The sequence below is a fragment of the Oncorhynchus clarkii genome, chromosome 28 (assembly GCF_045791955.1).
Source record: "Oncorhynchus clarkii lewisi isolate Uvic-CL-2024 chromosome 28, UVic_Ocla_1.0, whole genome shotgun sequence".
Taxonomy (NCBI): domain Eukaryota; kingdom Metazoa; phylum Chordata; class Actinopteri; order Salmoniformes; family Salmonidae; genus Oncorhynchus; species Oncorhynchus clarkii.
The window spans coordinates 23,056,007-23,080,685 of NC_092174.1; the positions used below are offsets into that span (position 1 = coordinate 23,056,007).

Genomic DNA, 24,679 nt, shown 5'->3' on the forward strand with positions numbered 1-24,679 from the left:
CTTCTGTTCATTGGCATGTTGACGTCAACCATGTTTTCATGGGTGAAAAATATAGAACTGTGCGTAACATTTTAAGTATTTCATGAAGTGGGAAGCATATAGGCACGTATGCCTACTTGAGATACATTGACATGTTTATGATAATAGTACAGCATATCTGAGTGGTATTCCTCTAAAGATTCCAATAACATTTATTATTTAGAAAAACTCGACAAACTATACCTCCTGTTTAATTATGTTGGGGACTTTGTTTAACAAAAGTAAATAACTAATTTCTATATTGCAAAATGTTTGAATCAGTAGACCTATAGCAATATAACAAGCATGAGAGTGTGCGCTCTCCCAATAGCTGGACTATGACAGAGACAGCTGGCTTGGACTCTCCGCTGAAAAAGCCCCCTTGGTGGACCAAACACAACAACACTGACCTTTCCACGGGGTAATGGGAGATGGGCTTTTGACTGAATTAGCCATAAAGACGTCTTGCTATGATCTTTGTTCGACTGAAAGAGTGGTGGATATTGTGCTTAATATGAGAGGCATTTTGCACAGCTTTTGCGTGCCCCATATGAAATATTAGAGTCCTTTCATTAACGCTCTTTCACACTAAGGATCCAGTGACCATATGTGTTGGACTTTCACAGGACAACGCGTTTGATTATAAACGTGTATATATTTTCCTATAGGCTTACGTCCTAGAAGGAGTCATGATAACAATTGTTATGCCATTCCATTTCCCAAAAACCTAATTATAAGAAATGTAACTTTTTTGGTAGATGTGATTGATTCCTGACAGTTAGGCTACATTATTAGTCTACAACCTTAAGGTTTCTGATTCTAAATGTAAATAAAAGTTGGCATATTATGACATTCCCACAACAAACAGTTTGAAAGTGTTAATAAAATTTGTTTTTGAAAAGTTATGCCGAGAACACATTTGTTTCACATATCATCGAACTGAGTTTTTGATAACGTTCTTTTGGGAAACTGAATTGCTTGGCTCTCTCCCTCTCTCTCCGTTGATGATTGATCTACTTTCATTTAGTCTACTTTTTACCTTGAGTAACGAAACAAAAAGGTTGAAAAAATGTGATAAATTACAAATATGCTAATTTCATTCATAGGCAATGTAAGTGTGTCTAGCTGAAAGTGAATAACGCCTTGCAGTCAGTCTGAGCGCATTCGGGGAACTGGGGACCCCAGGGCGCTGATCAAAGAGACCCTTTCTCTTTCATCCCCAGTATTCTCCTCAAAACTATTTCGATACAATATGTTTCCGTGATGCACGTCATGTGCCTGGGACACAAAACTCGTTGCAATCCTGCTAAATGTGTCCAGCTCTTTTGTTCTCCAAGATTTAGTTCTTCAAAGTTTTTTTTTCTCCCCTCAGTTGCCAGGTTCCAGAAGTGTAAAAGCATGCATCATTTTTCACCAGGTCTCGTTTTAATATTCACAAAAGGAAATCTATGAAACAGGCCCTTTAGTTGTTCGCTGGGTTGAACTTCACTGCTGTCCAACTGATCTCTTTTCCTATTCTAAGCATTGCGCAGCAGGGATGCATTTGCAAGACAAATGCAGCTGAGATTCAAGTGGCACAAAACGTTTCGGGTAAATTCAGCTTTATGTGAAAACAAAATGGTTACATTTCAAAAGACAAGACGTTCGGGTTTACATTCTGATAATATTTTAATGGAAGAACTGGTATATATTTACAAAAAGTTACCATATATACTTCAAAGATATTCAGGAAAGTAGACTATATAGGTTGAATAAAAGATGGTGCAAGGTGTAAATCAATAATGACAAATGCATATATTATTATAATTGGAAGGGATTGTATAACTTGCAGACAGTGGGTCTATTCAACTTATGCTATAAACAACCAGTTTTTCACATTCTATTCCAAAGAGTTGAATCAAATGGTAAAGCTTGAACTGAGTAGTTCTGTACTAAGTGACCATAAACTTGGGGACTTGTTAAGATGGCTGAGAGCCATGGTGTTGGGAAGGTTTCCAGCCAGCACTTACTCTGATTAACCCTGTATGCTGAAACTCTGCTGGACTCCACCATACCAGCAATTGCTATTTATCCAGCATTTAATGAAAGCAATTACTTTAAGTCCAACAAAAATTCCCCACTTTGTTGTCTTACAACCAATGCAGAAGCTCTGAAAGAGGCAAACGTCCTGAGTAAGAAACCCTCCTGAGACTTTTAAGGGACATAATATATATGCCAGCAGTTTCTATGACAACATGGTTACCCTACAGCCCATAGTGTTTTACTGAATGACCGGCTAGAATGTAAAAGTGTCTTATTAAAGTCACCAAATGATGGACTGTTGAAAATAACAAGAAGTTAATGTATAATCACATAATGTTTATAAAGAGGACTGTGAGACAGTGAAAGAGTCATATTCTAACCATCATCAGTAATAAATGACATCCAATTGAAGGAGAAATTGCTAATTGATTTTAAGCCTGTCGTTTAATGTCATGAGGTTTGGCATGAAAGGGGCCTGCAGCAGCGGACTGTGGGGGTTTGGCTTTTTTTTGAATGCAGCCTGGGAAAGTGAGATGTGGCTGGCTGGATTAGTGGTGTACCACAGTTTCGCAGGCCCCCCAAGCAAGGTCTGAGCAAGCCTCCCCCACAAAAAACTGTTAACTTCCTACAATTCTACACATTTTGCCAATGAGGATGAAAGAAAATGTTGCTGTTTTAAAACTGATTTACTGCAACTGTACAAATATTGCATGGGGCAGAGAGAAAAATTAGGCAGACTAATTATCTTTTTTCACTAATTGGTCTTTTGACCAATAGATCAGCTCTGAAAAAGATCTGATGTGAAAAGATCTGATGTGATTGGTCAAAAGACCAATTAGTGGGGAAAAGATCAGAATTGGGCTGCCTATGTAAATGCAGCCTTAGGCTACTGAAATGCATCAGATATGTATGTAACTTTCTAATTTGTTTAATTGTCTGTAAAGCATAAATGTTGGTATAGGTTTGTCATTTTGAAGGGGTGCAGATTGCAGATGTGAGGGATGCTCTTTGCCTGGTATGGGACAGAAGGCAAGGAAGAGGAAGAATTCCACACAGCTCCTCTTCATCTCCTGATTCCATCTGGGATTCTAGAATAAAATAATGTGGCATTAATATATTGGCATCATGGGCTGTAAGTTAAACCGTTAAAACAACTGTCATTGTGATTCTGATATTATCATTGTTCTAAACCTACAGGATGACATGAGAAGGATGTATCATCTTGCAATGAAACTCAATGTGTGCAGTAAAGCATTTTACAAATGTTTCCATTTTTTGGGGTATTATTTCTTATTTCAAAGATCATTGACACTTTTAGTCTGGACTATTGATCCATCCTTGTGGATTGATTCCCACCTTTACAATGTGTATTTTTCTTGTCCGGTTCAACAAATTGTGATTCAAAAGCAGTGGTTTCACCATCCCAAGTAATTTTTTTTAACCAATAACATGAATTTGGGTACTGCCCATGGGAGGGGCGACATGACATCTCCCTGGCCAATTCTAAACAGGTCAGGGACGCTCCATAGACCCCAAGGCAGTGGGAGGGGGAACTTTACTAAACCGTGTAACTGAATCAAACCAGTGGTTACCCCCTTTCAACAGCAGAGGAATGGCCATAACAATACCATTCACATTGCAGCACAGAGGACATGGTCCTTAGGGAGTGACTAGGATACTTTTTATTAACTAGAAAGCCAATGAGGCCCTTGAATAAAGAACATTTAGGTTATTTCTCTAATCTTTTTGGTTTATTTTCTTGCTTCTAGTTGTAGTAGTTATTCAAATATGAAAATTGTATATAGATAAACAATGTTTTAAGACATGGAAAAGGCAATAAAATGAAAAGGATGCTGAATTGAGAACGGGGCTCTGATGTGCCCTTCTACTGACCTAGAGGTTTCAGGGTGCTTGAACACATCAGAATTCCCATTGTTGAAGTTGATTAATTGAGACTGATAACTTACCATGAACAAAGATTGTAATAGAGTTTAATGCGGTAGGCCTGGGTTTGTAAATGCCTTATTCACATAGCTTTGTACTGAAGCATATGGGGGCCAGACGTATTCACTGACAAAGACGGACAAAATTTATTAGCCGTGTATGTTCTTCTAACAACCCATTATTGAGGATATTTTTGGGGGTAAATTCACTTAGCATTTTAAAACAGCTTGCCATAAAAATATAAAATGTGTACCCTTTTACAATTTTGTTTTAGATACCATTAACTTGTATGTGTTTAGATAAGTATTGGAATGTTATACAGATTACAAGCAAACACTGGGTCCTTATTGCTAATAATGACAAAAGTATGTTTAAAGCAATATGCATAAATATAATATTAATTTATATTAATAAGAACAACTAGAGTTAGGCCTATTTAAAATGTATAAGTGACAGATATGATGAACAATTATACAAACATTTCAAATCACTGCCTAAAGCTTAGCCTGTATTATGAGCAATTTAATATAAGTTCCTTGTTTATTGGAAGCCCACCACCCACTCAGTATGTGAACCTTTTCCACTCAACTGGTCAGCAATCAAAGAGCACGACACAGAGCACGAGCGTGCAATATAGGGCCAAAATCATTCAGACCATCTTGGATTACTGACCCACAGAATACACATAATCTGATGTGTGACAACAGTGTTTGCCAACTCTTACTAAGTGTCAAGACCTGTATGCTGGCTGGTGCCTTATCTCCAATGTTTCAATTATGGGCTGTCAATGGTGATCTATGGGCTAAATTCCCATGGTTTAGTCAGGGGCTGGATGCATGATGTAGAGGTCATTGCCCACGGACCAATCGGTCTGAAGACCAGTGGCTTTTCAACTTTGTCACCCTCCACCATGCTGTTTGTCAGCCATGTTGACTCTACGCTATTGCATCAACGGGCCCTTTGGACCTCTCACACAAAGCTAGGTCTGTATCAATGGACACTTGGACAGGGCTAGACCAAGTCATAAAACCTCACAAAGCATACAAATAAACTTACCAATATACAAATAAATGACCTGATATAAAATCACTAAAAACATGAATTAACACAAGCACAACTAACAGTTATACAGCTAATCATAATAAACTATTAATTATAAAATGTATATCCATGTTTGCTATCGAATTTGAATGGATACATTTAACCAAAAGTTACACAGTGGGCTGTCTAAGACATTTGAATAATATCATATCTGTGACATTAAAAAGTGTTTAAGGGAAAGGAGGAAGTAGCTAGTCCTAATGACACAGACATATGTTCTCAGGTTATTGGATTGTTTAGGCTACGTATTTCAGCAGGACGACAGAGTAATCTATCAGATTAATTTGTTGGCTTCTGTGCATCAGATAGTTCTGTCTGAGAGAGAGCTTTCATATTGACAGAAGGAATTAAGCCTCCTACTTATCCAGCCTAGTCATGTCTGCTAAGCTCATTAGTGGGGATCCCAATTATCAGAAAGTCAATAGTGCACAAACAGGAAGATTAAAGGGAGTTTAGCCAGGTTGATTCCTGTTTCTGTCACTCCTGATACCACGTTAACAAGGGATCCCAATCCTATACATCTGTAATCCATTCCCAAAGGCAAATGGACATATGAACTCAAAGTAATTTTTCATCAGGCAAGTTACACTGTGTGTTGGGACAGGAAATATAGGTATTTGCATATAGGTAGTAACTTTGTCTCTTTATTGAAAACAATACACCTTCAGGGATACTGAAATAATCCATTCCTTAATGTCTTTTCTAAAGGTATTTAGGTCATTTCTTATTTGACATGTTGGAGCTGAATCCAAACATTAGAAGCACATACTTGCATCAATGACAATGGAACTTAAGCTTCAAAGTTTGAGTTATGAATGCATGTCTCAGGTTAGGATTTGGTCCTAGTAGTCAGTTAAATGAGTTACCTGAACAATCTGTTCTTCTGCCACACAACACACTGATGTCCATGATCTCACCGGTTCTGTCCATCTTCTGAAAACCTCCAGTACCTATGTTGGGCTGACACAGAAAACACATTTAGCTAAAGAATCCAACACACAAGAAGTTAGAATACATTTCTGCCTTTTCCTTTTGATACAAACCAGAGGTGTCCCTGTGGCATAGCTGCTCGGCATTTTGAATCCATTGTACACAGGACTTTGGTAAGAACCAGCACTGTCCATCTACAGGAAATAAAATAGACATTCATAATACAAGATATCTTTATAATTGGAGCAGGCTACTGTTTTCAATGGGTTGCATTGATGCTTAGAGTGATAGGTTTGCAGTGTGATCAGTGTATAGCACTGTGCAGCTCACATCCATAGCATTAGAATCTTGACACCAGTGAGCTTTTAGAGAAACATCTTTGGCTTTCATTGTAACTGTCTTTCTAATGATTGACTGCTCATGGTGAACAGCCATGTGTGGAAAAGAGGGGGAAACAAACAAAAAAGCCGGACCCAAACCTATAAATATTCTTAAGCAACATCCAATGAAGGACTAAATGACGGGCTTCATGGGGCTGCACCTGTTAAACTCTGATCTGTGTGCTCTGATGTACCCATTTGAAAAATAAGACTGGGTGTGTGTGTGCATGTGTGGGTGTGTGTGTATATATTACACAAGTGTTGGTTTCCTCTGGTGATTGAGCCATGGAATTGGCTGACAAAAATCATGCCAAAGCCCATGTAATTGTTTGAATTTTATACTCAGTGAAATGTACTGTATCCCTACTACATGCTCTTTTCAGATCAATGTACTGCCCTTATATTAATACATTTGGATAAAGGTACCTCTTTACATGCACTATCCCTAAAGATCCATCCTAAAATCTCACTATGAATGGTTTGTTGCTCACCATGTAGTTGACTGAGGCATGTTGCAGTGAAGCTGCCTGCCGCTGTAACGTCTGTCGCAAGAACATCTCATCTTTGATGGCATGGAAACTTACAATGGATGTTTGAGAGAAACATTTGCTCAAAAACAACATTTCAATATAATTAAACAAAATGTCAACTGGCTCAAAAAAAAAGTATTGAATAAAAGATGCAATTGACATTCTATGATCAATTTGCTATGCGCTAAGTCAAAGTTAAAACACATTCATACATACCTCGCCTTCAGAATCTCAAATTTCTTTTCCCATATTCCGTTACAGCGAAACAACTGCTTTTGGAGTCTTTGGTAAACAACAAAGTAAAATACAGTGTGAGCGAATTAAATCCCATGTTGAGCCAGATGCACGGAGTCTGACATGCACTGAGATTAGCGTGGTAGGTGATCCTACTATAAATTATTGTGTTATAGCAAGGCTGATCTTTAACACTGCAATAAACACTGTAATACTAGTAGATAATGCATTATAACATGTAATTGTCTAACCTATTCATGTCCCTTCTTTCCAACCCAAAATGAGATTAGACAAAGTAGATACATACTTCTCTATATCTTGTTTCTGTAAGGTCTCCATCTTTTTTAGCTCATTAAGTTGTTGGATCAACTCCTCCCCCCCTTCAGCAACCTGAAACTATAGAAATAAACTAGTGAAGATTCTATTAATGTGTTCAGCGGTTGTCTTCTCCTGCTTAGTATAAATCATGTCATGTATGGATATTGAGGAGAGCAAATCTTACCACAGGTTGTTCTTCTGCTGCTTGAGCTTTTAAGACGGCCTCCTGAGCAAGCACTTCTCTTTTTTGTTTCTCCTTCTCTGCACTCAATTTCTCATTAACTTCCTTTTCCACAGCAAGTTTCTGAAATAAAAACATGGCTATTCAGTTTTGGTAACTCACATTGTTATCCCTTGAACATCAGTTGTGAAAAAAGGAACAATAGGATTCTGGAGGCCCTTGTGTGTTTTATCCATTTTCAAACTCAATTTAAAAATGGGGGGCCCCAGAGTCACATAGTACTGTGCGGTCGTTGCCGTTTAAGACGAGGGAGGACGATTATTTTTTCATGAGCATGGCCTTATTTCTATTACAGCATTTTGGATGACTGGAATTCATATTCCACTCACCCAGCTCAATGTAACATTGATAGGTTTAGAGCCAGCGCAAACTGGCTCTAACCAGAATAGAAATTGGAGTGGGAGGCCCCGGTGCACAAGGAAAAGTACATTAGAGTGTCTAGTTTGAGAAACAGACGCCTCACAAGTCCTCAACTGGCAGCTTCATTAAATAGTACCTGCAAAACACCAGTCTCAACATCAACAGTGAAGAGGCGACTCCAGGATGCTGGCCTTCTAGCCAGAGTTCCTCTGTTCAGCGTCTGTGTTATTTTGCCCACCTTAATCTTTTCTTTTTATTGGCCAGTCTGAGATATGGCTTTTTCTTTGCAACTCTGCCTAGAAGGCCAGCATCCCAGAGTCGCCTCTTCACTGTTGATGTTGAGACTGGTGTTTTGCGGGTACTATTTAATGAAGCTGCCAGTTGAGGACTTGTGAGGCGCCTGTTTCTCAAACTAGACACTCTAATGTACTTTTCCTTGTGCACCGGGGCCTCCCACTCCTCTTTCTATTCTGGTTAGAGCCAGTTTGCGCTGTTCTGTGAAGGTAGTAGTACACAGCATTGTATGAGATCGTCAGTTTCTTGGCAATTTCTCACATGGAATAGCCTTCATTTCTCAGAACAAGTATACACTGACGAGTATCAGAAGAAAGTTCTTTGTTTCTGGACATTTTGAGCCTGTAATCGAACCCACAAATGCTGATGCTCCAGATACTCAACTAGTCTAAAGAAGGCCAGTTTTGTTGCTTCTTTAAACCAGAACAACAATTTTCAGCTGTGCTAACATAATTGCAAAAGGGTTTTCTAATGATCGACTAGCATTTTTTAATTATAAACTTGAATTAGCTAACACAACGTGCTATTGGAACACAGGAGTGATGGTTGCTGATAATGGGCCTCTGTACACCTATGTAGATATTCCATTAAAAATCTGCCTTTTCCAGCTACAAAAGTCATTTACAACATTAACAATGTCTACACTGTATTTCTGATCAATTTGATGTTATTTTAAATGGACAAAAATGTGCTTTTCTTTCAAAAACAAGGACAATTCTTTCAAAAACAAGGATAATTCTAAGTGACCCCAAACTTTTGAACAGTAGTGTATATGCATGATCCTATATCCTATCCCCTATAGAGAGAGAGGGAGAGAGAGCGAGAGTTTGGCTAATGAGGTTTCTGTCTGAACATTCCGAGAACGTCACTTTCTCCTCTATAGCTGTTGCTATAAACGCATTGTGCTTTTTTCATTTTGTATCTCTGATAGTTTTTAGAACACCTATGAAGATATCCAGTGAAAGCAGATATGCAATTTGTTGACACCACAACACAGTACAAACTTGGATACACATTATCATGAATCAATAAAAATGTCTTAAAATCGCTGCTCAGTTTTGCACGTTTACAGAGGGTCATTTTATAGTGAATTGTAGGTGGCGCTCATGTTGTTATATCACCAACATTCCAAGTATACAGGCACTAACATGGCAGCCGTTCTAAAACCTTGCCGAACTCTCTATATATATGGCTCTGGGGGGGCCCTATGTTTTGAGTCATCCCACTAACTCAGGTCTAACAATGGTTGCTTTAAACAAAGTAGTGGCCGTTATAATCAGAACCTAAGGCAGCATTGTGAATGGCCATGTTAGCTGATTTAGTGCACATGGTCTGGGGCGTGTGAAGGTCAGGTCAAGTCAGGTCACTGCCGGACATCGGCTTTTCTTAAGAAACTGAGAGTCCTCAAAGACCAAATTCTGACTCTCAAGACATATCTGGTTGTCTTTTGTATCAAAAAGGCATCTGTAATATCAATAGCCTAGCCCTGCCACTTTGTTCTGTAAGCAGAGGGGTGGGGCTGGGGATATGTATGCTCATAAAAGCGTTAAGTTATATTCCTCAATAATTATTCATTAAACAGCAGAAAATGTTAAATATTGTCTTTAAGAGTATGTTCCCATAGTCTGAAGGACTAACTCAGGTCTCATTATAAAGGCTTGAGACAGAGAGCCAGTTGGTTCCTATGTGGAAATGAATGAATAGGGAAAGACTAAGATTTGCCATGGTGAGTGGTGGGTGTATTATAGCTGTGTTGTTAGTCTAGTTAAGACAAGGATGTCAGGATGGGGTTTCCATTCTTCTCAGTTTGAGAGAAAAAGAAAGGAAGGCCTTCTTGTCACCTTTCAGAAACTCATTGTCTTTAGAAAGGGATAAAAGGCGTAGGTGTTTGTCCGTAAAAACAGGATGTAGCCTACAGCCAGCCTCAGCAGCTTGGATAAAGCACCAGGCCATAACAAGAATACCTTACCATATACAGTTGATAGTTTACATACACCTTAGCCAAATACATTCTCAATTCCTGACATTTAATCCTAGTAAAGATTCCCTGTCTTAGGTCAGTTAGGATCACCACTTTATTTTAAGAATGTGAAATGTCAGAATAACAGTAGAGAGAATGATTTATTTCAGCTTTTAATTCTTTCATCACATTTCCAGTGGGTCAGAAGTTTACATACACTCAATTAGTATTTGGTAGCATTGCCTTTAAATTGTTTAACTTGGGTCAAACGTCTTGGGTAGCCTTCCACAAGCTTCCCGCAATAGGTTGGGTGAATTTTGGCCCATTCCTCCAGACAGAGCTGGTGTAATGGAGTCAGGTTTATAGGCCTCCTTGCTCGCTTTTTCAGTTCTGCCCACAAATTTTCTATAGGATTGAGGTCAGGGCTTTGTGATGGCCACTCCAACACCTTGACTTTGTTGTCCTTAAGCCATTTTGCCACAACGTTGGAAGTATGCTTGGGGGTAATTGTCCATTTGGAAGACCCATTTGCGACCAAGCTTTAACTTCCTGACTGATGTCTTGAGATGTTGCTCCAATATATCCACATAATTTTCCTGCCTCATGATGCTATCTATTTTGTGAAGTGCACTAGTCCCTCCTGCAGCAAAGCACCCCCATGCATCAAGGTTGGGATGGTGTTCTTCGGCTTGCAAGCATCCCCCTTTTCCCTCCAAACATAACGATGGTCATTACGGCCAAACAGTTCTATTTTTGCTTCATCAGACCAGAGGACATTTCTCCAAAAAGTATGATCTTTGTCCCCATGTGCAGTTGCAAACCGTAGTCAGAATTTTTTATGGCGGTTTTGGAGCAGTGGCCTCTTCCTTGTTGAGCGGCCTTTCAGGTTATGTCGATATAGGACTCGATATAAACTTCTGACCAACTGGAATTGTGATACAGTGAATTATAAGTGAAATAATCTGTCTGTAAACAATTGTTGGAAAAATTATTTGTCATGCACAAAATAGATGTCCTAACCGACTTGCCAAAACTATAATTTGTTTACAAGAAATTTGTGGAGTGGTTGAAAAACGAGTTTTAATGACTCCAACCTAAGTGTATGTAAACTTCCGACTTCAACTGTAAATCCATAACATTTTCCAGTTTGATCATCATTGATTTTTCTTTCTTTTATAACCATTTAGGTACTGAGAAAACCTCCCAGCAAAATCGTCTTGTATGACTGTTGGTGCCTAACAGACAACTCAGCTCATTGCACTGAATCCATATTAAATAGCAGGACCCAGAGCAAACTTGTCAACTAGTAGACCATGGCCTGAGTAGGATAAGACAGTACATATTTTCCATAAAAAATCTCCACGGATCCATAATGATCAGGCTCTATGGTCCCTGTATTGTTAAGTCATTGTTTATGAAGTGGACTTTCAACCACTCATTGTGGTGGCCCATTAAATCAGGCTAGCCAATCCACTCCAGCCATCAGCGTGTTGTGTCAGCTGCATGCATCTCTCACACACACACACACACACACACACACACACACACACAAGCTGTCTGGCTCTATGTGATCAGTGTGTTGACAGAATCATACCCATCCTCCCCCCCAGACCAAGGGATGAATAAGCAAAAGTGGAAGTGATATGTAGCTGAAGTGCTTCAGCTTTATTGTTGAGTAAACTGTATAGTCAATATAGTAGGGGGGGGTATCAAAGCTGGGTGTCAAAATGATTTAGAACAATTATAACAAAGTATAGATTTTGTGCTGTCAATAAATCCAGCTGTGGTAATGTGAGTGTAGAAGCAATATGGTGTTATGCTATAATGAGGCTTGCGGACTTTAAAGTTGCAACATTCAGCACTTTTTGTTTTATGTTTCTGAAACTGAAATAAAAAGGCGTTGCCTACACATTCCTTGTGTCGTCTCGAAATAGTGCCACGACAGACACTTACTTCGTTGATGATTTCACTTCGCTGTTGACTTATGTGGAACAGGTTGTATTTTAACCCAACTCCCATGGCTAAAATCAATAGGACAGAGAGAACACGTGCGCACATTATCCCCTCTCTTTGCTTTATGAGCCTAATGTCTGCACTGATGAACTAACTGTCCTTCACCGGAGAGACCCAGACTTCTAAACATCCTGACACTGATAGCAGCACTTGACCGTGGCACGTTTTTACCTGTAGGGAATTTGGAAATATAATGGCGGCTTCCACGACTCGCGAAACGTGTGCAGCCAGGTCATGTCAGTTACTTACCTCACTCTTCCGGAAGTCTTCAATGATTTGTATTTCTTTTTCCAGCTCTTGTTTTAGCGACTTCATCTGTGAAATTAATAAACCAGGTTGTTACAGAGAAAACAATCCTATTTTCCTTAAAATACATTTTCTGAATGATAAAACAGTACCAAATGATTTATCGATCTAGGCTTGAGAAATTCATTGAATATCATTCATTAGCAACACATGATTATCATCTGAAGAGATTACGAGAGTAAAATGATGACACTGTGGTTTGTTCTTTAAGTACTTTTGCAGATAATTTTTTTTAAAACCAAGCCAATGAAAATGATTCAATTTAGTTAAAAAGGACACCGAAGGCCTTGATTCCTTGATAGGTGTTTGTTAAATGCTATTGTGTAGAATCAACACCCAGGATATAAGTTTCTTCAGTTGCATTGAATGAAGAGCCCTCTAAAGACACTGTGGGTGGACACGAAGATCATTCAGCACAACAATAATGTGGGTAGAGCAAGACAGGACCCACAGGCAGGATTCTACGCTGACATTTTTTACAAGGAGCACAGTTGCTCTTAAGTTAAAAAAAATCTTAGGAGCACACAAATAAATAAGAGCACAATCAAAACAAACTTGAGGTATTAATGATAAGAATTACCAGCAATGACAAAACACTGGGTTTAGGAGCACCAGAATAATAGATTTTTAAGATTGAGATATAGCCTATATAAGGCCTATATCATGAATCTTAGCTACATCCACTGAAGAAGCGCTTCCTTTTCCTTTCTTTCTGTGCCACCAAGTGTTTGCACACTACTGGTAAAGTTCCCACAAGGATTATGATAACTTTCATCTGTGGTTACCAGGTTCTGTACTTAGTTAGCTAGTTAATGCTGTAGCATACACACCAAATGGTTGCACTGTAGAGCCCTGACAGGGTAAGCTAGATGCCAGACTGCACCTGCCTGTATGATTGACGTATCGCTACCCTGCTTTCATGACTGTCCGCATCACACCCGGCCTAGAATTGGTACAGGGTCCCACAGTATCCCACAGTGAAAAGGTTATGGGACATGGACAAGAATTCCTCCCATGGTGCCCTTCCATATACTGTGTGCGACATTTTTGCATGAGCAATACACGGGTCAGGATGACATATTATTTATTACATGCGAGTTCCAAACACTAACTCTTGATTGCTTCAGTTGCATCCCATGACTCCCACAGTTTAAACTTTAGTTGACTAAACTTAAATAATCATCTCCTTATCAAACAGTTAAAAAGGTAATTGTGCTGCAGATTATGAGTTTTACGGTTGCTTTTGCACAGATCTGTGCTCTTTTGCGTGATGAAAATGTCACCTTATAGCTCCATATACATTTCTGTTAAAATAAAATGATGTTCTCACAAGTACAGATGTTTTGTATAATTTATCCTTGATGCAAGCCAATGTACTGTTGTTGTTCTATGTGATTGTGACATTCAGGGATGAGAGAGTGAGTCTTGAAGGGTAGCTGAAGCTTACACCCAGCTGGGCTTTCAGCGGCTAGGCTTTGGCCTCCCATTGGAAGTCTCTCCCTTGGGGCCCTACAGCTATGGAAGAAGCAAATGTTCTGCTTCATTGATCAAAGTCAGCAAAATAATGTGAAAAACGTCCTCTTTTTTTTCATTTTACATTTTTATGCATAAACACTATAGTAGCACTTAACATTGAGTTTGTCAGTCACAGGAAGGGTACAAAAGGCCCGGTAACAAAGACATTTGAAAAGAGGGGGATTTGAATTGTTACACTAAATATGTATAATCCTTTTGACTGATGATTGAAATTACATTAAGAACATCTTTATTAGAAGTCTTTAACTAAAGCTGCTCCTTAGGAGGAGTTTGGATACACACCATCTGCTCCACACACCATTAACCTCTACTCATCCCTGGCTGTTTGGTGTTTATTGAAGTGAAGAGAACAGGGTCTATCAACGAGCCACACTTTTGATCTCTAACCAATCTTTTTTTGTTGCTGTATTTCTAATGGTGATCATCCTCTGACCAAGATCGCCAATTAGTGTTGTTTTGATTATGATGAAGCCCAGTATCTAATTTCAGATTCCTTTTACTAAGTGCTTTCTCTGATGTTCACTTTTATTTGAACCATTGCACCTACAGGTCCCAAAATGACCTAGGTTATTACTGGATACTAATAATGCATCCTTCAGGTGGACAATTGTTTTGTATGTCCAAAGAAAACTATGATTAGAGGGAGGAGAAGGCCTGTAGTAAATCTCAAGTATTCAGTGACAAATTAACAAATAATTTATACCTTATACAATTAATATTTTATTTTTATCAGTGCGCAATTAATTACAATAAATCAATGCGGTGAGACTTAATTTTAATCTAATTAAAGTAAGTATCCTAGCAACCCTATGGGGTCAGGGCAAGGCATTCAATAAAGTGTGTTAGAAGTGACCAAATTGAGTGCTAGAGTAGCACGGGAAGTGTTAGCTTTTAGATTCTACCACTGATTAGTATCTTTAAAGTGAAAAGAGAAGGGGCTGAGAAAAACAATTATGACTTGTATATTTGCTTTATCAACAATCCACATCACCCATTTCTGTGGGCAATGATTGCTACCTTTTGTAAATGAAAATGCCAAGGGTGTAGTTGTTTTGTAAGAATGTATTTTTCTACATTGACCAAATCAATACGACACCTGGTAGGCCCTTTAAATAACCAAGAAATATATACTGTAGGGTAGAGCTGTTCAAAAGAGTTGACATGCATGAATAGTAGAACTTGCACAATTTCTATAATTTCAAGCACAATTCAGTAAAATGATCTGGCAGAATTCCATTTTTCACACCACATATGACTGTTAAACAGATCATCTACCTTTTCAGTATCAATAAAGAATGATAAATAATCCTAACCCAACACATTAAAGCATGGCCTTCAAGGTCCATTCGCCAAATGTTATGCCAATGGAACCACACCACTGTGTCAAATATTAACCTTTGTTTTCTCAGTGAAAGCTTGATAATACCTCATAAAACCATTTAGATTGTCTTCCTCCACTTACCAGTTGCTTTACAGTAAGAGAGATGCAGCAATGTGTCGGCATCCTTCCATTTTGATGACAAAACTAACAGAACATTTACCTGCACTGAAATCTATCAGGGCTCTTGTCTTACCTGGCATATGCTAGCAAGGCTTTTTTCCCACTCTATATGAGTGGACTGCAAACACTGCCAGGAAGATTGCCTCTTAGGCCATGTAATGTGGATAGAACAGCAGTTCAGCATGGGCAGGGTTGAGGGTAGAGAACTTTGAGACATGTTTTGTAAACATAGTTTTCTCACCAGCCAAATTCAACATTGACTCACTTGGAGGTCGTAAAGACTGGTGACAAGGGAAAGGATGCTTACCTTGTTTCTGGCGGTGTCCTTCTCAATGCTGAGTTGTACTTTCAGATGATCATAGTCACTGGTCATCTAGAATTAAAATGGGGGGGAGGGAGGGTCACCGTAAGCATTTCTCCTAATTCGCTCCACTTTACACAAAACAATGCATGGTAATCCTTTTTGCTTTACGTGTACATAAATGTTTTTCTTTATGCATAGTTGCAAAATAACCATTGTTGCATGTACCTTTTGCAGGGCTTTTTTCTCGTCCTCTAACTTTGCTTTCACATCGTTTAGATTATGTGCTGAAAAAAAGTAAAAAGAGCACTTTGGTTATCTGAGATGGATAGCAAGAGACAGGAAACACTCCCACTTTCGTCTGGTTTCAGGCTATCAGAGGAATAGGGTGGAAGGGGAGGCTAGGCCTAAGAGACAGGGTTGTTGGAGTTTGAGAGAGTAGTGTGACATGACGTCCATCCACGTCCCATTGAGTTACGGCGGTGGCCTGAGAAAGTACACTTGAATCCAGTGTGGCATGGGTCCTGACAGGGTTCTGACCAGGCATTCCACCCTTGATGAGCTTGGCCTGCCACCAACTGTTCCTCTGGTGACCTAAAACACTAAGTTCAAGGACCAAGTTTGGGTTTGCAAACTTTGCACCCAACTTCTTCAGATAAAGCTCTTGTAGTTAGTCACAGCACATACAAAATACTTACTTGATTTGAATAAACAACATATAAAAGAGGAAATGCTCTTTGGCCAGACACCACACACCACATTTTAAGAATATGGTTAAGGTCATATTAATGAGATGTGCCCTCTTCAAAACCCCATCCGATATGAAATGTAACATGTAGCAGTCAACGGAGGCCATGGCGCTATCACATTTTATCAGGTGAGATATGTTTGTGCTTCGTTTGTATCTATACATCCGGGGGAACATATTCAGATGGTTACCTAAGTTACATAAGCAATTAATGAACATCAAACATTTAGAGAGATAAAACGCTGATCCTTGAAAATACACCTGTGCACTGTTTACTTTCTCTTGAAGGACTCCCACACTGTGGACTGGATGGCCAAACATTACAATCTGACCAATGGCTGCCAAACTGTGAGTTATTAGCTCATGTTTCCAGACAATATCTGCTGCAGGGGGCACATGATTAGCCTAGTTGAAACAGCAATTGATGTAGGAAGTTTGCATATGGGGTTAAAAAGTAAAGATTTATCAATTACACTAAACAGTTTAACATAGTTATTGAGTCACAGAATGACATCAATATGGATTTTATGGTCCAGATTCTATGACTTAACATCTTAAATCCTATAACATTTCAATAAGCAGATCTTAAAAAACTGCAGGGAATAGGATTTGTTACAAAAATGAAAAGAATCCCCACAATACCTAGATCTTCCAACTGCTGCTCTTTAGCCTCCAAGGAATTGCGGACCTGGTCCATGACAATGTGCATGGAGTCAATGTCGTCTTGTAGCTTTTGATTCTCTTGTCTCAGCCATTCTTTATCCGGGTCATCCACAGCCTCACAGCTAATCTGAAGAAAAAAAATGACAACTCCTTTTTAACCTTTTTTCTTTAATCCGCAAAACAAAAGGCACACAGCTCAAGCAGCGTGGCAAGTATGAGTCCTTTTCAGAAACAAAGCAATCGTACAACTTTCTGCCTCCTTCGATTTCCCCCTGAATAATAAAAAGCCGAGACACACAAAAAAGAACTCCGGCCATGAGTTTTTTTTCACCCCTCTTTGCCCGGAAGAAAGAAGGCAGTACATTATATACAAAGACCATAATTCATGGGGACATTTTTATTGACAGGGATAATACATATCATACTGTTTGCGTGCCCCTGTCATTCAGGTCAATTTATTCTGGAAGTCCAAAGCGGCAGCTGGGCCTTTCCACCCACGGTTTGGGCCCTGGTCTCTAACAACCGCTGCCTGTAACTAGGCAGGGCTGAGGGGGGAGACTGGGGGAGTACGGTTGGGCAACACCAGGGGGTTTGAAGAGTGCACAGCTTCCAGGGGGGGGCTTGTTGCCTTTGTGTCTTCCCTCAGTGGCAGCGCTGCCAGTGTCACCAGGATCACATCACATGTCAGAGCAGTGAAGTTTGCAGACTGGGAGCCGCATGGAGCCCATCAGGTTCCTGTGATATCCACGCAGTTGGCCCTCTCCACTTTGTGCTGCAGCCACCATTCATGCCCTGGACATTAACAGGGCTTTTGCATGCCTGTCACACTTAGGACTGTGCAGTGTGCAGGCGTTCAAAGGCTTTCAAAGCTTCAAGGTCCCCCCCACCCTGCTTTTCCCTTGTTTTGTTTCCTCCTCTTGTTTTATAATGAAAGAAGACAGTACTTTTGTGAGCAGGCGTCATATTTGAGTAAAGAAATCTAACTTTTAAAAATAATATGAATGCCTTTTTGTTTCAGTTGGAATGATGCCAAAACTGTGTGAATTCAATAGATTTTTGTAAGAGAGCCACCAAATACATCCAGGTTTGCCAAAAGACACATTTGAATTAAAAAGGAAACACACCATGCTTCATAAGCTTGACATTATCAGGAACTGTATGCTCTCTATGGACTAAATGCTGTATCAGCGTTAATCAAATAATGAAAAAACTATTTAGAGGGATTATAAGGTTAGGAGTGCTTGCGTTGCGTGTGACACTGCAGTTTTGACGCCGCGTTAGGCTAAGCTACATGTCATGCCACAGAGGATTACCCAGTTGGTCCTCTCTGTAATCAGCCTGGGCACCGTTCCATCTACCTTGGCACAGCCCCGACCCGATCGGCATCAACAAATGATCACCTCTTCATGCACCACCAAACACCATCCATCCCCTCGTCTCTCTCCCCATCCAAGATAAAGTTAACTAACTATGAGTGACAGCAATAAACACAAGTTTTTCTTGTTTTATGGGGGTTCCCTCTGTCTCTGGTTCTCTCTACACAGCTGTATCTAAAACCCAAAACACTGCATGGCTGACTGGGACTGTTTCCACTGCGATTGAAGAAGAAACGCTACTTCCTTTACCTCTGGCTCCACCATCTGCCATAGAGTGGTAACTACGAGTGATTAGCCATGCGGTTCTCCCATGGCCGTGACCACTCTCATTAGCACAAAGAACAAAGGAGCGATTCTCCAGAGCTGCAGTCATCTGTTTCACTTTGAGAGGCTGGTTTTGTGTGACTACTCTCCCTGCCATCTGCCTACAGTAGAGTCCCACTTGTGTTGGACAAAACTAAAATACTGAGGGGCGAGAGAGGAATCGAGAGATAGAGTGAGGGGCTGCCCGGCCTCATTAAAACAAGGCAATTAGGGGAATACACCTCACCATGTAACACTAAATATCTAATTAATGTTGATTTCTGGGGGGGTGTCACTCACCACATAAAAGGTATGACTGATGAGAAATGAATACCTTTTGGTCAAACAAAAGGTGTGTATATCACCACCCCTCCCTTGAATGCATTTTTATCTAACCATGATTAACTACAATCATATTGTTCACCACTGGCAGCTCTAGCAGAACCTTTGAATATTCTTAATTCTTTAACTTCTTAATTTGGAATATAATTAGGATAAGACAAAATACAATATGTGACTCACATCACTAGAGTAAGTGGGCAAAGTGAAGAACACACTGATCCCAGCCTACCTTTGTGAAGACTCTCTCCTCATATTCCCTCAGCTGTTCACTCATACACGTGATCTTCAAGTTCTTCTCTTGGATCTCATTCATCAGATCTTTCAGCCTCCCTGTCTCACTAGCAACAGCAGCTACATTTTCTCCTTTTTTAAGGTAGTAATTCTGAAATAAAACAACACAGTCAAATCAAATGTTATTGTTCGCATACACATGTTTAGCAGATGTTATAGTGGGTGTAGCGAAATGCTTGAAATACACAGTCAATATATTTTGAAAGCATTATAAAAACTTGGTGATAGAGACATGCACACATGCAATGCTCTTTAGTATTTGGGATACAATAAGAGTTATGACAATATACAGTGAAACGTGTTATTGTTGTAACACACTAGGCTTAATGTGTCCATACCTTGTAGCTGCCTCTGATCACATGGATTGCATCATTGAATTGTTGTTGATAACTTCTCCGTATAACTTTTACTTTCTGTATGAAACAATGTTTAGTTTAGTTTATAAGCATAATGCAATTTGACTGAGAACATGGTAATTATTTATGTAACAAAATAAATTGTACAAATTAAATATCTGTCACCTCCTTATGATGATTCTCCAAACTCTTCACTTTGTCATTCATGCTGGTATACAAGGACTCTGCCTCTTGCTGAAGTTTGGACTCATAGTGTGCCTGTATGAACTTTATTTTCAAAAAAATGTCTTTTTTCAGGGTATCCATATTCTAACAAACAAAGGGGGAGATTAGTCAACAGCCTTTAATTTGACAAATACACAAGGTGCAAACACATCAAGACTGTGCTCTTTTAAAGCACAAGGGACATAAGTATAACTCAGCAGCTAGCATAATCAGCTTGAATCAGTAGGAAGTAGCTACTGTACTCTGTTTTGGTTCCTTCTTTGTTGAATTGGTATCACTTTCAATCTTTGGAGGATGAATACCCCACAAATCTACTAGCCTGCCAATCAATTTGTTTAACTCTGCAGGAAAGGGCAGTCATTGCTGCGCCCTTGCTAACATTTTCTTCCCCAGAACAAAGCCTCCATATGCCCTCTCAGCAGGGGACTGGGGAGATATAAGAGCCATGCATTTAGGCCTAAAGTTATAGGAATTTTGAGATGAAAGGGGATGCAGAGTGAATTGAAACACTGAGCAAATCTAGAGGAATGCACAAGTCACTGTCACTCAGGCGTGGCGTTTCACTTTCTATGTTGCTCTTCTGATTGCAGTGTTTTTTTGTAAGTAGCCAAATCAAAAAGGATAATACTAATAATTGGAGTTGTTTGAAAATATAAACTTTTCGATTGTATAAAGTGCATCTTTATTTTGTAATAAACATGTGCATTTATTGTATGGAGAAACAAAGTTATTATATAAGCAAGCAATGTACAAACTAAAGTAACCTACCTTTATAAGTTCAGCAGTGTGGTCAGATAGTAACTTGACAGTGGGTAATTCTGAGACATCGGTTTGGACAGAAGCATCTGGACCAAAGAATCCCACCCTCAATTGATTCCCCAGTGAAAACCTCCACATTAGGCGCCGCAGCAGACAAACAGGTAAATTAGACAGACAAAAAAACAAACAGAGGAGAAAACAATGTCAATCATTATTAAAAAATATATATTTAGAAAAATGTAATAGGTGCTTGCCCAATATGATAACCAAGATAGCTAACGTTACCAATATTGAGAGTCGAGAGATAGCTGGGTACCGTTAGAATGTGCATGTGACAGAAAAAAGTTACAGCTAGCTAGCTTGTTTGGCTAACGTTAGCTAATTAGCTAGCTACTTACTTGCGAATTTCCTCTATTTCTTTAGAAAATAGCCCCTCTTCGTCCTCATTCATACACATCTTTTTTTGTTTACACACGAGGTTCATGACCGTGAATGTCAGACAGATTTTGTGTTTCAAAATCACTTGCTTGCTAGCTAGTTGATTTGCTAGCTTGTCTTTGCCACTCCAGATTATGGTGTTGCTATAGCTACTTGGACAACTGGGAAACTAGCTCTCATCAGGAGCAGGTATGATTTTCTACTTGTTTCTATCTTATTTACTTTAAATGGTCATTGAGCTAGTTATTTGAATGGTAGACGTGTCAAATCTCTCCAGCCACGATTATCGAACAATTCTTATTTTCATTTTTTTACATCACATTGTAACTAGCTGGCTTGCAACACTGACGCGCGCACTGTCATGAAGGGTCGCTACTAGTTACCACAAACACAAAGTCATAAACCCCGCCTATTTCTACAATTTATCTTCTTAAAATGTGATTTTAAACCTTACTTAACCGTAACCCTAACCTTAACCACACTACTTAACCACACGCCTAACCTTAAATTTAGACCAGAAAGTACATTTGAGTTTTCATTCATTTTTACCATATTGAGCCAATTTGGACTTTGTGGCTATGGTAACTAGGGTAAACCGCCACCGCAAGTGCTTGTTCAGTCTAGGCTGCAGGTTATGGTTGACCCTCATTTAATTAAGAGGTTTTGGGCACCAGAGGGACCCCAATGAAATATGTTTTTTTTCTTCTTTGTAACAACCAACTGATGTTAACAACATAATCAAAATATGAATCTTTGAAACTGCAACTTTCAGATGATGACACTTGTTTTTGTGCAAATGTATGATGAGTGCATTCGTTGATTCAGATTACTATTTGATCTATAATTTCCAAATGTGCAACATTCTGTTCCTGTGAACATAACAATTTGTATCCAGACAGGCTTCACTGTTACCACTCTTGTGAATTTCAGTTCATCATATTTTTGTTGGTTATTGAAATTGAGCCAAATAGGGCCAATTAAATTGTACACATTTTAAAATTGAATGGATCTGAGATTAGTGAAAAACTCTAATCACAAAATTAATTGTTTTCACACAATATAAAAACATTAAAATAGTTGTCCTAGTCTGTCTAAATAGCATAATCTCTTAGAGTCTGATTGAGCAACATAATCCCTAAATCTGAAATCTATTCCCCTGGTAAAGCCCCATCCATAGTCACAGAGGCAGCAGACTAGGTATGTCTCCTCCCCTCCCCCTTTCACACAGCGTTGCTTACAGTACATCTGAGTCTGCCCTGAGGGCCAGGCAGTATGGCGCTTTAATTAATCAAAAACAGTTTAGTCCAATGAATAGGAGGTGATGGTATTATTATTTGTTTGTCTGTTTTTACTAGTGAATATAATCCTATTTTCTGGAATGTGAAGTCTTTGTTTGAGATATTCTGTTTTAAGATTCAGTGCCTCACAGCTGTGTGGTTTTGGAATGGAATCACACTGAAGATCAATACCACACACGTCAATAGGGATATAGCCTAACCACCGTGGAGACTCAGGGGAGGGATGTGTGTGTGTGTGGAGGGGGGTTGACCACCACTGAAGCAATTGTCTCAAACATCTTATTTAGCAACACCTCACAACATACATAGAGATTGTATTATGTATTCATGGTTGTTCACATACAGTATTTGTAAGTTTAACTAACTTGAACAGAATTGAAATCTATTGTTATTTTTTTTCCAAACTGTTGGTTTTGAGGGGAAACTTGTCAGAGTCCATATTTTTCCTGACCATACTGGGTGAGAACAATAGGCCATCTGCAGCTCAGAACAATGTCGAATTTTTAAGGAAGAACGACACGGGGGTCTCCATTCAGTAACACTGGTTAACGACTACTACAGGAAATATAAGTGTGTCTTACTAAAAAAATAAATGTCCCCATGCATTGGAGATTAAAACATTTATCATTTATTCAACCAATACTTTTGTTTTGAACAAAGGATGAATTTTGGGACACATTTGCTAATGTTAGAAAATAATGGATTCAAAAAATATGATCTAATCTTCACAAGTTAGATTGTGCATGCATGATTGCTCTATCAAATGCATATTGGAAAGCAGACTTCACCCCATCAGCTCCAGTGATGCTGGTGATTTCTATTGATGAAGCACATAGGTTACCCATAGTGCATTAATGGGCTGTCCAAGTAATTTGATTTGCTAATTGTGATGGCGTAGTGCACCAGTGTAACAGGGCTGGAGTTGAAGGGCCCTTGTGAAGTGGTTGGTAAGTGTTTCTTCAATAGAGAAAACATAAGACATTGTGAACCCTATGACACAAATTTATATAATTTTTTTCTGATGTAATTCAGAGGCATGTAAGAAAAGCATGTTCACTGCATTTGAAACACTTTAATTGTGATTGACAGTTTAAAGACGTCAAGATTTTGTTTTTCCCTTTGCATAGGACCTTACTGTTGCAATGCTATGAGTTGACTTTGTTTATGTGTTAAAGTCAGCATTCATTATAAACTCAGCAAAAAAAGAAACGTCTTCTCACTTTCAACTGCGTTTATTTTCAGCAAACTTAACATGCGTAAATATTTGTATGAACATAACAAGATTCAACAACTGAGACATAAACTGAACAAGTTCCACATGCATGTGACTAAAAGAAATGGAATAATGTGTCCCTGAACAAAGGGGGGGTCAAAATCAAAAGTAACAGTCAGTATCTGGTGTGGCCACCAGCTGCATTAAGTACTGCAGTGCATCTCCTCCTCATGGATTGCACCAGATTTGCCAGTTCTTGCTGTGAGATGTTACCCCATTCTTCCACCAAGGCACCTGCAAGTTCCCTGACATTTCTGGGGGAAATGGCCCTAGCCCTCACCCTCCGATCCAACAGGTCCCAGACGTGCTCAATGGGATTGAGATCCGGGCTCTTTGCTGGCCACGGCAGAACACTGACATTCCTGTTTTGCAGGAAATCACGCACAGAACGAGCAGTATGGCTGGTGGCATTGTCATGCTAGAGGGTCATGTCAGGATGAGCCTGCAGGAAGAGTACCACATGAGGGAAGAAAATGTCTTCCCTGTAATGCACAGCGTTGAGATTGCCTGCAATGACAACAAGCTCAGTCCGATGATGCTGTGACACACCGCCCCAGACCATGACGCACCCTCCACCTCCAAATCAATCCCGCTCCAGAGTAAAGGCCTGGGTGTAAC

General features: G+C 39.4%; 1 protein-coding gene across 1 annotated transcript; it reads right to left on the reverse strand.

The window, feature by feature from the left end:
• Positions 1 to 2,997: 2,997 nt before the first annotated feature.
• Positions 2,998 to 21,856, reverse strand: c28h10orf67 (chromosome 28 C10orf67 homolog). Its single transcript, XM_071133629.1, has 16 exons — positions 21,451 to 21,856; positions 21,062 to 21,182; positions 20,234 to 20,377; positions 20,051 to 20,125; positions 19,651 to 19,803; positions 17,380 to 17,527; positions 16,218 to 16,276; positions 15,996 to 16,061; positions 12,595 to 12,660; positions 7,662 to 7,781; positions 7,467 to 7,549; positions 7,142 to 7,207; positions 6,887 to 6,974; positions 6,129 to 6,209; positions 5,952 to 6,045; positions 2,998 to 3,128 (listed from the first exon to the last, which is right to left on the reverse strand). Exons 1-16 carry the CDS (start codon positions 21,534 to 21,536, stop codon positions 3,007 to 3,009), a joined length of 1,572 nt encoding a protein of 523 aa, XP_070989730.1. The 5' UTR covers positions 21,537 to 21,856; the 3' UTR covers positions 2,998 to 3,006.
• Between the last annotated feature and the right edge of the window lie 2,823 nt (positions 21,857 to 24,679).

Excerpts from the sequence above, each read along its gene's own strand:
- c28h10orf67 (XM_071133629.1), bottom strand. The coding sequence starts at position 21,536 with ATGAACCTCGTGTGTAAACAAAAAAAGATGTGTATGAATGAGGACGAA. Across the intron at positions 20,126-20,233 it reads TGGAGAATCATCATAAGGAG|AAAGTAAAAGTTATACGGAG; the intron begins GTGACAGATATT and ends TGTTTCATACAG. Across the intron at positions 16,062-16,217 it reads AGAAAAAAGCCCTGCAAAAG|ATGACCAGTGACTATGATCA; the intron begins GTACATGCAACA and ends TTTTAATTCTAG.